The 16,953-nt window shown below is 38.5% G+C and overlaps 1 protein-coding gene across 1 annotated transcript; it reads left to right on the forward strand.

Annotated features, from left to right (window-relative positions):
- The first annotated feature begins 13,690 nt into the window (after positions 1-13,690).
- Positions 13,691-15,736, forward strand: LOC110911218. Its single transcript, XM_022155820.1, has one exon. It carries the CDS (start codon positions 13,691-13,693, stop codon positions 15,734-15,736), a length of 2,046 nt encoding a protein of 681 aa, XP_022011512.1.
- The last annotated feature ends 1,217 nt before the right edge of the window (positions 15,737-16,953 follow it).

Raw genomic sequence — 16,953 nt, forward strand, 5'->3', positions numbered from 1 at the left:
AGGGCGTATTTGGGTACCACTATATGGCGGTTTACGAGAACTTGTGATGGATGAAGCTCATAAGTCTCGCTACTCAGTACATCCAGGTTCGGATAAGATGTACCACGATCTCAAAACTACGTATTGGTGGCCAAGCATGAAAGCTCTCATAGCAACTTACGTCGGCAAGTGTTTGACCTGTGCGAGGGTCAAGACAGAGTACCAGAAACCCTCAGGCCTACTTCAGCAACCCAGAATACCACAGTGGAAATGGGAAGAAATTTCCATGGATTTTGTTACTGGCCTGCCTAGATCCCAGCGTGGGAATGATACTATTTGGGTGATCGTAGATCGACTCACAAAGTCTGCTCATTTCCTGGCTATCAAGGAAACAGATAAGTTCTCTACCTTAGCAGACGTCTACTTGAAAGAAGTTGTTTCGAGGCACGGAGTGCCAACCTCCATTATTTCGGATCGGGATGCACGATTCACTTCAGAACTGTGGCAAGCGATGCACAAAGCTTTTGGCTCTCGATTAGACATGAGCACAGCTTATCACCCTCAGACGGATGGGCAGTCTGAGCGCACGATTCAAACCCTAGAAGACATGCTTCGGGCATGTGTTATCGATTTCGGCAACAGCTGGGAAAGTATCTCACTTTAGTGGAGTTTTCATACAATAACAGTTACCACACCAGCATACAAGCCGCTCCATTCGAGGCATTGTACGGACGTAAATGCCGGTCACCTCTCTGTTGGGCAGAGGTTGGGGATAGTCAGGTCACAGGTCCAGAAATGGTAGTTGACGCAACTGAACGAATTGCACAGATACGACAACGCATGGCGGCAGCTCGTGATCGCCAGAAAAGCTACGCTAATAAACGCAGAAAACCGCTCGAGTTCCAAGTTGGGGATCGAGTGCTACTCAAAGTCTCACCCTGGAAGGGTGTGGTTCATTTTGGCAAACGAGGCAAGCTCAATCCACGGTATGTTGGACCGTTCGAAATCACTGAAAGAATAGGCAAAGTAGCTTACAGACTAAACCTACCAGCTGAACTCGGTGCAGTTCACAACGTATTCCACGTGTCGAATCTGAAGAAGTGTCTGTCAGATGAGACCCTCATAGTTCCTTTTAAGGAACTCACTATCGATGAGCGGTTGCAGTTCGTCGAGGAACCAGTTGAAATCACGGACCGGGATGTCAAGGTCCTCAAGAACACTAGAATACCTCTTGTTCGAGTTCGTTGGAACTCTCGTCGTGGCCCAGAGTATACCTAGGAACGAGAAGACCAAATGAAACTCAAGTATCCCCAGTTATTCGAAAATCATGCAACCACTACTGAGGCTGAAGCTACTACAGAATTTCGGGACGAAATTCCAAATCAACGGGGGGATGATGTGACACCCCAGGAAAACCAGTAAACGATGCAACTTACCTAGCTTCCTCAGTAACCGCATGCTAAATTTCGGGACGAAATTTCTTTCAAGTTGGGGATAATGTGACAACTCGAGTTTCCGATTTTCACTTTCACATTTATTGCACGTTGACTTTGACTGTCTAGTTGTTTGACTCGTTGGACTTGAAATTTTACGCGTTGTGTTTTAATGAAACGTATTGTCATTGTGCATATATGTGATTACTTGATGTTGTAAATATAATATTAGGATTATTACAAAACACTTAGACTGATTAAATCACGTAATGCCCGACGAATCGAGATGTGATTCACCATCAAACAAGCTAGACGAAACAGAATTTTATTCGCCATTTAACCCACTCGACGAAACATATGTGTTTCGCCGAGCCCTGATTCGCCAAAGCCCAGTTACGGCTCAAACTTGTTTGCGTAAATATATATATATTAGGTTAGGGGAACGGTTATCCATATACTGAAACCCTAGACTTCTCCCCTACTAGCGGCAGCCGTGTAACCTCGTAACCCTCGAAGAACGATCAAGATTCCTTCCTTGATTCATCGTGGTTAGTGCAAGTCCTTGTCTGATTTTTGTATTTCGAAACGGTTATTTGAACATTATGCTTGTATGTTATCTGTGATGAGAATTGATATGATGTTGTTGGCTGCTATGTCTCCTTTCGGTCCAATGACGTCTCTTACGTTGGTATTGTCATTATAATTGTTCTTTACAATACTATTTGATATTTATTGTGGTATGTAGTAGTCAAACCCACTAGTTTAGTGGTCCAATAACATCGAGTGGTAGTATCAAATTGTCAGTCAACATGGTTCGATTATATGTGATTTTGGAATGGTGCCTGTGAAGTGACGGCTAGTTTTGTCTTCAAAGCATGTGCATAGGCAGGATTTAATTATATGATTGTGTTGTATGATTGTCAAACCACTAACCTATTTGGTCCAATGAGAATTGATTGTCAAACCACTAACCTATATGATTGTGTAGGATTTAATAATAATGGTCGGCCACTGTGCATTGAAATACATGAAATTTATGGAGGGTTTCACATAAAATGTCGGCTAGTATATATATGTATTTAGGGTGCACAATGTTCCATATAAATAAATCAGTATTATAAAACTAGTGATTGGTAGTAATGGGCGGTCAATCATAGGTGAGATTAGGAAATTCCTTGTGATTTCCGATTGGTAGAGTTGGGCGGCCCAAGGAAGGGTATTGGTCATTTTATCGGCCCACTAATGCATGTTATGTCAACCGAATTAATTAGGAATTTATTTTGTTGCTGTTATGATTTGACGGAACAAAAATTATACCGACGAATCACCGGTTGACGAAACCGAATTGGCGAAACAAAGGTGTTTCGCCAAGACCCATTGCGACTGAACAACTTTGGCGAAACAGAAGTGTTTCGTCGGAGTGGGGTCACGGCGAAACAGGGGGGCGTTTCGCCGATTGGTTAATTTGCACAGTAACTTGGTAAATTTCTGTTAGAAGTTAACTGGAATTATAAACAACTTAGGCTACTCACTGTCCTCAGGTTGCGAAGGACACTCACGTAAGACCTACGTGAACTTATACTCACTACTGCCTCGGTTGTGTCAGGCACTTACGTAAAACCTACGTAAACCCCCGCGTACCCCTATCCTCGGTTGTGAAGGATACTTACGTAAAACCTACGTAAACTTGTACGTATTACTGTTGTCGGGATATGTAGAACACTTATGGTTACGAATAGTCTAGTGGTTATACAACATGGGAAGCCCCCACCAATAGAATGTACTATCGGCCCAGTAGAGCCACATGTTTCAAACGAATTTACTATTATGCATTTACTTTCTGTGAACTCGCTCAACTAGTTGTTGATCCTCTGTTACATGCCTTGCAGGTCGTTAGGTACATGGAGCTTGCACATGGAGGAGCTGGTCGTTGTGGGCTTGGATCATGATTGTCTTATTAAACACTTATGATATTTAATACTTATTTATGTTGGATTTTTATTTATACGCTTCCGCTAATCAGTGATAACATACTTATGTTTTGGAACACCTTTCATATTGGTGGTTGAATGGCATTTACTTTTATATATTAATTACATGTTCAATATGATTGGTGGCTTGATCCTGGTCAGTCACACTCCCAAGCGGTGATACTCCGCAGGTGGATTTTGGGGGTGTGACAATTACTCCTAATTACTTTAACGGGTTCAGAAAGTTATAACCCGTTATGTTTTAAGTCTCGTTAATTTGGCCTTTCTATATACTTTGTTTTCTCAAAGTATTTATTCCCCTTTTATATTAATATTAGGTTTATTTATTTGAGTCCTAATATTTACCGGGTTAATTTTTACCACTAACGGTATTTTACCCGTTTTTACTATTAACGTGGTTTGATTACCAAACCCGTTTTTGGGATGTTACAAGTCTACCCCCCTTAAAGAGGTTTCGTCCCCGAAACCTTATTTACGTAGTTCATTGGTTTAATCAAACGAACCTAGTTTCGTTTTCAAGGTACCCGTTTCTTTTGGTCAAAAGTTTACATGTATACTGACGTGTACGTCTTTCATGTGTAAGGCCCCGTGGGCCGTTACTTACAGCTTATAACCCTTTTATCTTTATTGACTGACTTGTCACTTGACCACTTAGCCTCGTTAGCCTTTTAACAGGTCTATCCCGCGCTTGTGTTATATTAACAACCGCTTGTATTTGTTATAACGCTTTCTTAACTTTGAATGGTTTTACCTGCTAAACTAATTAGTCGCCGTCACTTCGTACCTTATACCCCTTCGCTTGGGTGTATCCATTTTGCCTTCTCGAGGCTTACAAACTTTTATTATTCTCATTTCATCGTTCGCACTATAACCTGGTTATATTTCGTATTACTTTTCCTTGACCGTACCCCTTTTTATTTATTCGACCCGTTTAGTTTTGCATCATACTTTCTTACTACTTACAATTTATGGCTTCTAGACATACCTACCCATTCCCTGGGTTTGTGGTCTTCGGCGTATCATTACCAATTCATGGTTTACGCTTTTATATCTCAAGCTTAACGATTGACTTTCATGTCACGTCATGTTTAAGTTTATATAACCTTTCATTATGGAGAATCTTCTTTTCGAACATTTCGTTTTTACACCTATCAGTGTTAAGACCGAAATCCTTTAATATTAATCCTTTTTTAATTTCTCTCATAATACCCGTATTTATTAAAACTTTGTTTCTTACTAAAACTGAATTTTAGTTTAACGTTTTCCTCTTTAACTTACGTCAATTACTCGACAACTAATAATTTATTCCTTTCCGTTTTCATTTTACGCGGGGGTTCATAACAAGTTCCCTCACCTTACACTATTGGCCCGTAGGTTCCTTCACTTAACCTCGTAGGCTATTTCCTTATGCTTTCACCTCTTTAAGGCGAGTCCCTTACGATCCTTTTGCTTCAATTCATGACCCGTGGGTCATTTTGGCCCCGTAGACCCTAACACTAATTAATATCCCGTAGGTTATGATGATCCCGTAGATCATCTTTTATTCGAGTCTTTATTCAAATGTGTATGTGTTTATATACACATATGGTGTTAAGGCACCCCTTTTTATGTTTAGAATGATTCACCTTTACTTTATGGATTTCGTTTGACCTTGACCATAGTCTAAGGCTACATTGTTTTCTTTCGAATTATCTTTCCGACTTCTTGACTTCTAACGTCAATTACTCGTCGGTTTACCCTACACTTACCGTTACTCGGTTCTTACCTATACTTCTTTACGACCCATTACCCGGGTTCTTTATCTTAGTGTTTTTTTTTTTGTTTTTTTTTTAACATTTTTGTTTCGCTAGTTTGCGTTTTTCCTATATATATTCCTTTATAACCCATCACGTAGGTTCATTAATGTTTCGCGCTTCCATTATTCAGTTTGCGCTTACTTGCACTACCAAGTTTTTATACCTTATTTATCTCGTTTGACTTGTTCGTGTGAAATTTCATCACTTGTGAACATCAAACTCCATTCTTTATTCGACCCGTTCAACTTTAAAATAGTTGAGCGTAGTTATTAACATTTTTGTTTGCAAATTCTCATTGTCTTTTAGTCATGACTCATATTTCGAGTCTTTTGACTTTCTATCTCGCGCTCCCGTCTCTTGGTTTACGCATTCTTTCCAAATCCTACCCATTCATCGGGCATCTTTACCGTAATCATTTCCAGGTAACCATTCTTATATGGTTTTAGACGTCATTTTAATTTATTTGGTCGTCTTAGCGAGATTCATCGCTTTTATTCCATCAAGTTCTTTATTCTTTATTCAATTCGTTTGACTTGTCCGTGTGAATTTCATCACTTGTGACAGTCAAACTTTTATCCCTATGCCTTAGCATTCCTATTAGTCGGTCTGTATTTTCTTTTTACTTGATCCTTGTCCCTTCTCTTGGGCTCGTTTTTCTTACGTAATACGCTTCCGTCATCCGACTTACGTTTACGTTTACTATCAAACATCTTACTTATTTGATTCATTTGGGTACCATTTAAGTTAGTCCCATTCACCCCACCCTTACTACATCGGACATAAATGTGTCCTCTATAAGAAGTTCACGGTATCATATGCCACTACTTACTTGGCCAGAGTAAGCGATTAACACATGATACACATGACCTTTTTATAGTTTTCACATCACGCCCTATGTAAGTAATGCCTCTATTTGTTTCTCTTGGAAACAATATCCCGAATACATTTTCTATTCGGTTTTCCAAGTTTCTAATTTACATATGCAACAATCATTCCCTACATGTTTGTTGCATATTGCTATTTGTGCATTTACATTTAAAAGCGTGCACCTGGTAATGTTTGCCCCGACGGGCGTTCCTTGCCAATAACCTTGTTCGCGGTCGTTACGCAATTTAGTCCTTGGTGAGCATGCTCCTCTTGTCATACTTCGGACCATTCCTCTATCATATCCGTAATTTGTTCAACTCTCGCTATCCTCATATGCGAGTGTCCTTCAACTAAAACATATACAATAGTTAGTAATTTCAACATTAAAGGATGCCCGTATTATTATACAAGGCTTTTCTACTATACGCATCAACGCGTGTAATTTCGTTGACTATATCTATTCTATATCATTTTTATTGGTGTAACGTGTATTACACGATAACCATATGTGTTGTTTGCAACACTTTAACATGCTAAACCATTAAAATACAGGTACTTACCGGATTTGCGATCAAGCCTCGAACCGAACACACTTTACTTTTTAACCATGAGCTCTGATTACCAACTTGTAACACCTTTGCTATTATTTTAGGATTTTCGTAAATAAACATGTAATTGTAATTACATATACATCGAAAAATACGGTTTAATTAAAATATTTTCGGGTTTGAAACAATACAATACAATAGGTATAAATTCGTCGTTTTTAAATGATGACGAAACCATGTGCGGAAGCTTGTATCTTGGTCGTGTTCGGTTCTTCAATGAGCTTGATCTTCATCCGAGACATTTCCAACATTACCTAAAGTCAAAACCACTTAAAATGTCAGTTTTGACATTGATATAGCGCGTATAAACAAGTTCCAGCATCAAATCATGAAAAATAAAATAAAATTTCAAATATGGTTCTGTCGCGTGTCGCGGCAGACACCCTCACTCTGTCGCGTGTCGCGACGGCTCTCGCGTGTCGTGCCGGATCTAAATGATCCTGTCGCGTGGCGCGGGGGATAGCATTTTCTAGCAGGTTTGGAGCTGGGTCCTGCATTTTTCAGCAATTCAAGTTTTTACGAAAATGTGTATAACTTTCAAACTACATATCCGTTTTACCCGATTCTTTTTCCTATACGCTCGTGATTTTATCCTCCATCATATGGAGTTAAGATCCGTTATCCGGCTTAACAAAATTTGAGACTTTTAAGTCTTCGGTTTATTCCCTTTTCACTAATTTTTTACCCGCTCATGTATTTATCAAACAAACATGTTTGTTTGATCTCAACTTCACATGAACATCATAATTTCAACGTTGCCCACCATACTAGGTTCAAATCACGGGTTTATATACGTCCTTAAACTCATTTTTACTTAAATGTTTATTTTGACCCGTTAAGGGCATTTAAGCGCTTTGACGCATGATTCACGCTCATTCATTTCTAACATCTTATTTCCACATTATGATATCTACTTATATTCCACCACAACTTTAATTGTGGTGATTTAATACAATAATACGTTTATTCCGAATTTAGCCTTCGCTTAGTCATTTTACGGAAAATACCCATTCTTAGGCATTCGACCCACAAAGGTTTATGCCCATAACTCTTATACCTTTCAAAGAGTTACATTACCATAATACATATTTCTAAGCAACCCTTAAGGGTCCTTTACCCGATTCTTCGATCGAGGGCGTTTTGGTCAACATTGTTTCCCCCTTTCACAACAAAGGACTTTTAATGAGCTATTTGACCAAAATTGCATATTTAACTATATTCTTATTTATGCGTACCTGGGTTGGATCAAAATATTGACCCACTTTAATACCTTGCCTTAATGATTTGCTAATCCATAGTAATGCAACTCCGTAAGCCGTTTTGTCCTGTGAGCATTAGACTCAACAAGTACTTATTAGTCGTTATTTGTCAAATGGCGCTAAAATTACCATTTGACCCGCTTGGTCTAAATGACAAAACATTTTGCGCTTATATTTGAATGGTAGACATATATACATATACCATTTCATTATTTAATTCATTACGGATTTCCCACCATATAGTTTTATCTTTTTAAATCCGTTTCTTACGCATTCCACCTAACATGACATATGCCATACGGTGTCGTTTTAAACTTCAACTTTTTACCCATCCATGTGTGACTAAATCACCATTTTACCCTTATTATTTGCTTAGGCTTACCTTATAAAGTAGCCATTCAAAGAAACCCCCTTTTTTATAAATGTCATCTCATGACTAATTTACCATTTCGACCCTTTTTACCATTAAATATGGTTTTTCATCTTTTGATATGTTCTGACCCGTATCGTTTCGTGTCGGAAACATAATTCAAATATAACAACAGTTGTAATTATAACCTATAATAAATACACGTCTTACAAATAGGGTGTAAGCTTTACTTACCTCTCATCCGGTTTACGCTTTTCGTCTCGTACTTGATTTGTTTGACCCGCTTTGTCCCCAAGCTTCACCTAGCTTGTTAAGCACCAACTATTATTCATCATTCACAAGGTGGTTAGTTTAATCATGACTTAGTACGATTATTCCACCTTACGCATTTCTATATCTAATTATCATTCATCACATCATAGGTCAGTTTGACTTTTTAAAAGTCAAATGCCCATTAGTATGCTAATTGCATATTCGAGTTCATCAACTAGGTTTAGCATTCTTTAATTACCCGGTAGGCGTTATCTTTAGGCCATCGTTTCAACCAAAGTTCTAACCAAGTTTATCACATTTCAATCACTTTAATTAGTTCAAGCGATTATCAAGACTAACTTATTCATTCATTTCACAAGAACTAAGGGTTCTCATCTATAAGTGAGACCCGTTCATCATATCACTAGAATTCATCCCAACACCTTATAAAAATCAAGTTCTTCATATGAACTAATATACTACACGATTTCATACATCTACTTATATGAACAAAATTACCAATTTCATCATATCATACAAAAACCCACTTCAAGTCATGCACGAGCTCTAACTCAAACTTATAATTTGTCAAAGTATCTTACTTCAACTATCAATTATGATGATTTTTAGAACAAATATATCATCATCTTCACTATTTAGTCAAAACCCACTTCCTAGTTTACTTGTTAATCACTTACAAGCAACATTATATCAAATTCTTCAAAATTTTATCATAACTAACGAAATTAGGCATACATAAACATCTAATTTCATCTTTGGATCATAATCCATCAATTTATTTGCAAGTACCCTACTTGTCACAAATTTCAACTTTAACCAATCTAGGTTTTATGACATACCTTATGATTCCCATGACTAGGTGATCGTTTCTACACATTCATGCATCGATTTAGGGCTCGAATCAAGCTTCAATTTGGTGAATTTGTTGAACTATGGTTTTTAACCCCTTTCTTTCTTCTCCTGGCAATTACACGCACACACACACCAAGTGTGTGTTGTGTTTTTTTTTGTTTTAATAAAACAAGTTTCCCACTTGTCAATATTAGTCCCTCATGTTTTATTTTGATCAACTGAAGCTATATCCCACCATTCATCATTTAATCACATGCTACTAACTAGGTTAATTACTCCTAGTTACTTTAACGGGTTCGGAAAGTTATAACCCGTTATGTTTTAAGTCTTGTTAATTTGGCCTTTCTATATACTTTGTTTTCTCAAAGTATTTATTCCCCTTTTTTATTAATATTAGGTTTATTTATTTGAGTCCTAATATTTACCGGGTTAATTTTTACCACTAACGGTATTTTACCCGTCTTTACTATTAACGTGGTTTGATTACCAAACCCGTTTTTGGGATGTTACACTAAGGCACCTATTGCTCCAGGAAATATTTCTTTTAGCCTTCTATGTCGTTCGGAGTTATTTGTGCTTACATTAGAAGATGTTGGAACTATAACTTCTCTTGCGAAATTCATCATTACCTTTAGGACCTCATGAAAACATCTATGAATTGTTTCCGTTGAGTGTTGAAACCTTCATTTAACCATTAGAAAACGTTCATTATGTCCAATGACCATAAAAAACATAGCCAACTTTTCTTCCAAGCTTAAAATGATTGCACAATAGTATAAATGCATCACGTGAAAGACGCATCATCTCATGACATTGTGTAGAAGTACCATGCAATAATTCTTGCGTGTATTCATGACCGGTTAATGCCGAATTCAAGTCTCTTATCATTTCAAAATTTATTCTCGAGGCTAATGAAACCCAATACCAACGAAAGATCATGATAACTATAATCTCATCGTCCGGATCCATAAGGTACCTATCATATCATAAATAAACAATTATATCATCCACATTAACATCTATAACAATAACATCCATAACATAACATCCAAAACATAACATCCACATTAACATAACATCCATAACATAGCATCCAAAACATAACATCCAAAACATAACATCCATAACATAACATCTAACCCAAAAAAAAAAAAAAACAATCAAAGCACAATCTTAGTTAAACAATCCATACTTCGCTCCCGCATTCTTAACCCATTTCTCACAATTCTGCGGCTTAAGACGTATCCACAGTTTCCTAAGATCGGCACTCTCACCAAAAAGCAAAAGCGTTGTTTCGTATTTCGCATCCTGTCACGGCCCCGACCCGGTTTGACCCGTTTAGGAGCCGCGGGACAGAAATCCCGTGATATCCATTTAATTGATTTTAGCAGCGGAAGTTTATCATCAGGATCTTTTTAAAGCTAAAAACTTTTCCTGATTATTTTATTTCACCATTCGGGATATAAACCTGGTAATTTACAATAACAGGATTTCACTGAGAAATTTTTATTTTTACAAAACATATTTCTTTATTTTATAATGAGCTACTTTCTTAAGCTTGAAATGCTCCCCAGCATTTTCCTGCATTACAATAGATCACCTGAAACATGTTTGAAAAAGATTTTGTCAGCGGGAAATTACTGAGTGAATCATCCTATTTAAAATGACTCGTTTATTATAATTTACAGTATTAAGAGAGATTACAATGTTTCTGATATCTACCAACTACCCACAGTATATGTCACTCAACCGGATCTGTGACTGTGGTCATATCACCATTGGTTGTCCCAATGAATGACGAATATCACTTAATTTTAGGTTCGCCCACCTAAAGTGATAACAACAGTAGTAATGTGCACAATACCCCACATACCGGCTGTAATTTGGTGATTACATAAACTTAATCACTGTAATTATAATTCTGAAAATAATTTGGAGTATTGTAAAACATTTGATAAAAAGAGAATGACTCACATTGCAGATTTAACACGGACAGAATATGGTTTAGCCTTGTTAACCTAATTTAAATAACAATGCACACAAAACCGGGTTAGTGATCAATACAGCATTTACGATAACTCACGAGATCAAATTCTCACACCGAACGACAAAGTGTGATCGGTGCATTTTTTGATACACATTATTCTATATTAATTATAATCTAAATGCATTGATATTGGTATAAACCACGTCATGTTGGTTCGTTTTTGTGTTTAGTCGGGCTACCAAGGAAATAAGCTTAGAATGAGAGAATTATAAAAATAAATTATAAAGTGTAAAATCTATTAAAGAAAAACATTAATTATGATGGTTGATTGTTATTAATGAGGACATGAATGTGATACGAGTTAAAGAAAAAAAAGACAACAATATTTATTGTTTGAATTAATTGTCTACATTCATTTACTTGTTTATTTGTTCCCTTGGTAATTTCATAGGTAAACAAGAATATGAGAAGTGAAAAGGGCAATTAGAGGAATGGGGCTAAGTGAGAAAATAGCCAGTGAATTGGGTTACCTGGGCCGCCAAATATGCTAAAGATCAAAAAGGCTAACAGGTTGTTGGGGGATTATTCTAGACGCACATGATATTAAGGAGGCCAGCCGTCATATGCCGAGATAAAAAGAGATATAAAAAGAGAAAAGAATTGTCAAACAGGGGATTCATTCGCGTTCGCACATCATCGAACTCAGGGACGAATTTCATTATTCCATCTTATCTTCCAAGCCATTCTATGAAATTTGATCAACCCGGGATGACAACCGAAGCTGTGAAGATCATTATGCGCGGCTAAGCCTCTCGTGACTTCTGCCCGGATGAACGTTTACATGGTTTGATATAATTATTTGTTTTTCTGATTTTTGTAAACTCGTACAGCTTGACCACTTGTGTTGGATTATTGGTAAACGTTTCTTGTGTTTGAATTACTTGTCATTTATTAAGCGTATTGGCAACTTCCTTGCGTTGTTAGCGGGTTAGTAAATCGGTGGGTAGTTGATACAAACAAACGGGTTATTAGGTTGCATAGTGAATCTTAAAAACTATCCCTATTAACTAATCAAATTCATTAATTCCGAGGCCATGTCTATGTGGTGTTTTGAATCAGAAAACGAATTTTTATATTAAAACGGGTATTCGGGATTCCGGGTGGAGGTTACTTCTTCTCTTCTTGATAACACTTTTCGTGACAAATCGTGTTTTCTTTTAAAACGACAAACAAACCCCCAATTTAGATAGTTTAGTTTTAATTAATTTCTTTAACACTGACCACAAATTCCCCGTGGATACGATACCCTACTTACGCTATCTACGTAGCTTATTTAGGTTTTTGATTGACCCTTACGACAGTCATCAAAATGGCGCCGTTGTCGGGGGATTCGTGCGCTTAGTGTTAGTTTAGTAGTAATTGTTTCGTTTATTGTTTTTGAAAAAAAAATCATAAAAACCCAAAAATATTTCTTTTTGTTTATTTTTGTCTTGTTCGGTATTACGCTTCGTTTTCTTGTTTCCTTGTGTGCAGGTGATCTCTTTGCATGCATACTCGGTTTTCAAGAAGATCTTCTCCGCTCTTGTTTGATCCTGAAATTGAAAAGACTGCACGCCAAAATCTACTTCTTCGTTCAGCCTTGAAAGGAAAAGCAATTCAAACCACCATGAATCCTTCAGAAAACCAATCCACCCCACAACAGCAAACACCATAACAAACATCGACCACTGAATTGCCACCAATACCACCTCCATTTACATCTGAACCACAACTACAAACCACACCCATTGCACCATCATCAAGCACAACCACCCAACCAACTTCAGCTCCAACTGGAGAATTTCATTTTATTGGTGGACCACTCTATTCTCTAGAAAGCCGATTACCACCACAGCCCGATCCATTACGGGCCGCGAATCAACCGAATTTAGTACCACACCCGAACCGGTCGGGTGCTATGTTTGAGCAAGTGGACAATAGGGCGAGAACAGAGACATGGGATGATGGTTATGGAGACGAGGAGTGGGGGATAAATGACGGGTATATGGGTTATCCAGGTGGATTTCAAAATCAGGCATTTAATCGCAATCAGCCGTTGTATCAGCAACAGAGACAGCCACGGGGAGTAGATGCTTATCAGACCCCGCCACAGGTTCATAGGGCACCGATTGCACCTCGCCAAAGATAAAGAGATCCTCGATTTCCGGATCCGAATATTCGAGGAGTTGAGAGCCACTTTAGGCCGCACATTGCTGAGCATGCATCACCGATAGTGATGCCGGTAGCACCGGGTAATGTGGAACGTTCGTTTGAAGCAAAACCACATATTCTGAACATGCTACCTACCTTTCACGGGAAAGGTACTGAGGAGCCATATGCACACATAGCAGATTTTGAGGCAGTTTGTGGTATGATTGCTGGACACGGGTTCATGCCAGATCAGGTTAAGTTGGTATTATTTCAGTTTTCATTAAAGGATGCTGCAAGGGATTGGTTTACATCGTTGCCATATGCTAGTATTTATACATGGCAAGAGCTGCAGCAACAATTTTTGGATGAATATTATACCCCGCAAAGAACCAAAACGGGGAGATTAGCAATTAGAGAGTTCCAACAATTACCGGGTGAGCTTCTTTACGAGTCTTGGAAAGGGTTCAATCAATTGATCCGTAATTGTCCTCACCACGGTATTCAAAGATGGGAGTTGATTACCGCATTCCATGATGGGATTTCAAATGAGGATAGACGGGATATTAAGGCTATCACTGGGGGTGCCTTTTTGAAAAATCATGTGGATGTAGATTGGGATTACTTGGATATTGTTGCAGCAGATTCAAAGAGGCAAGCACAGTCGGATAGGAATAAAAAGTATCCAATTGTGGCACCATCAAGTGCAGGAGCCTCTAATGCAAGGGTTGCTCAACTAGAGAGAGAAAAGGAGGCGTTGGAACGCCAGTTAGCGAAGTTTAAGGGTCTTGGCGCACGGGATGCATTGCATGCGGCACAAACCTTTCCGGTTTGTGATTCATGTGGAGAGTTGGGTCACACTTTGGATGTATGCCCGGTTCAGTTTGTAGCGGCTGAGGAGGACGTGAACATGGTGTATGGGGAGCAAAAGAGTTATGATATGAATTCTAACACATATCATCCAGGTTTGCGTAATCATCCCAATTTTAGGTACAGTAATACTTCTAATCAGTTGAATCCGACTTTTCAGGTACCAAATCAAGGGAACCAGCAATATCAAAACCGGCAGCCGAATTATAATAAAAATTACAACCAAGGAGGCTATAACCCGGGAAATCAAAGGACCTACCAACAAAACCAAGATCAAAGCAAATCCAACAATCAAAGCGAAGTTTCCAATAGCGAGGTGATGGAAATGCTGAAACAAATCAAGAAGGATCAAGAATTGCAAGCTAAAGCATATCAATCCTTAGAAAAGCAAGTTGCTCAGTTGGCGGTTGATGTGAAGGAGGTGAGAAGAGATCCAGGGAAGTTACCGAGTGACACAACGAAGAATCCGCAACATCACGCAAGAGTTAATTCGGTAAGTACCGTTCCTAATTCTGACACTGTTAATACAGATCTTACTTTTTCTTCCCAAGTAGTTACAGGTATAAGTGATGGAAGTGAAGAAAGTGAATTAGGAGCGCCGCACGTACCTATTAAGGTAGGGAAGCTGAAAATCCACAAGGCGTTGTTGGATTATGGGGCGAGCAAAAATATTCTGCCCGGCAGTTTATTTGATCAGTACGAATTTGGTCCGTTGCATGAGTTTAATAGGAAGGTAATACTGGCGGACGATACTTGGAAACAACCGCGTGGGGTTGTTAAGGATGTGAAGATCCAGTTAGGTGAATTTTACTATTCGGTAGATTTCTTGGTGTTGGATTATGCACCAACGAGGACGAATGAGCAACAAAAGGTAATATTGGGACGTCCTTTCTTGCACACTGTCAATGCTCAAATCAACTGCAGAGAGGGATTGATTATGATGAGTTTTGAAAATCGTAAGTTGATTTTTAATGTTTATTCCAAATCTATTACTTACGAAATTATTAATTCAGATGAAGCAGTTGCTACTGATGAGATTGGTATTAAATGTGACAGGTCTAGACATGTGATAAACGAAGAAACTGTGAGAAAGGCGAATGTGAAGAAGAAAGGAAAAATGGGTAAACCACCCGATGGTGGAAACACATGGAGAGAGGAGGCTAAGGTTGAACTTAATGCGCGTGATTATGCAAACTTTCCAGACTGTGCGAAGCTAGGTGAGTTGGAGAAGTCTGGAAGGAAACATATCTTTGAACCACCTTGAAGATTGCAGGTATGATCTGGCTGAAGATCTAAAACTTAGCGCTCTTAGGAGGCAGCCTAAGGTTTTTGTTTTAGTTTATTTTTATATTAGTTTAGTTTACTTTATTTTTTTTTGTGTCAAAACCGTGCAATCGTTCAAGTGTGGGGAAGTTTGAGGAGGTTTGGTTAAGCTCTAGTGCAGTTGAGGACAACGCACATTCGTTTGGGGGTAGGGAAAATTGATTATAAGTTTACATAAAAAATTTGGCCCGGAAAAATGATTTTTGGAGCATTTTTGGACACTTTTCCGGTTATTTTTGGTGAGTATTTCAGGGATGTGAGATGATTCGGGGAAGGAAAATCATGAAAAGAGGAGTCCCAGGTAGGTTTTTATTGAAACTTTATCATAGAAATTCAGTTTGGGGGGCTTGGGAGGTTGAACCAATAAATAAAAGAAAAATCTATAAGGCTCTGAATCAACAAAATTGAGCAAAACTGCTGGAAAACATGGTCACAGGCGTGGCGCGGGGACCCTCATCTTTCTTCCGCGTGTCGCCGAGCTATATAGTCAAAAGAGTCAATGTTTTTTAAAAAACCCTTCTTTCACATCTCATTCAGAGTTCTTACGGTTAAAACCTTTTCTCCCCTATCCCTTCTCCGACGAACAAGACTTCCATTGTCGATCAAACACAACCATCGTCCACTCCTCCAATAGAATCACCATCTCCTTTCTTCCTTATTCCTTCCCCACCATCTCCGATTAAATGTCACCCCCATCGACGACAATCATCCCCCACCACCGCTGTCAAATCTCCGATTACCAGCGACCATCGTCGCCGTCGGCGACCAACTCTCCATCTCCGATCGTTGTTCGCCTTTGAGAGACCACCCACCATCTCCGATTAACCATAGAAGACGACCGGCCGACCACCAAGCTCGGTCTCAAGTCTGATTGAGCACTAGATTCTTATTTGTCTTCTCAATTCTAGTGTTAAATCACGAACCATGTACGCCAGCTCTGAACTTTAACTGTTTACATAATATGTTGAGTTCTATTCATGAGTGTGACAGCAGTTGGTGGTGTTCAAAAGGGGAGTATTGAAAGAAATTATGCTTGAATACAGAGAAGATGTAGTAGACACATCGAGATAGGCTAGATTTAGGTAAATTAGGGGTTGTTTTGATTTTATTAAAAAAAGGGGGTAGTCCAGATAGTGGCAAAAAGTTTTTTTTTTTTAG

Source organism: Helianthus annuus, chromosome 4 (assembly GCF_002127325.2).
Source record: "Helianthus annuus cultivar XRQ/B chromosome 4, HanXRQr2.0-SUNRISE, whole genome shotgun sequence".
Classification (NCBI taxonomy): domain Eukaryota; kingdom Viridiplantae; phylum Streptophyta; class Magnoliopsida; order Asterales; family Asteraceae; genus Helianthus; species Helianthus annuus.

Bases quoted from the DNA above. Each gene is read 5' to 3' on its own strand.
- LOC110911218 (XM_022155820.1), top strand. From the start codon at position 13,691: ATGCCGGTAGCACCGGGTAATGTGGAACGTTCGTTTGAAGCAAAACCA.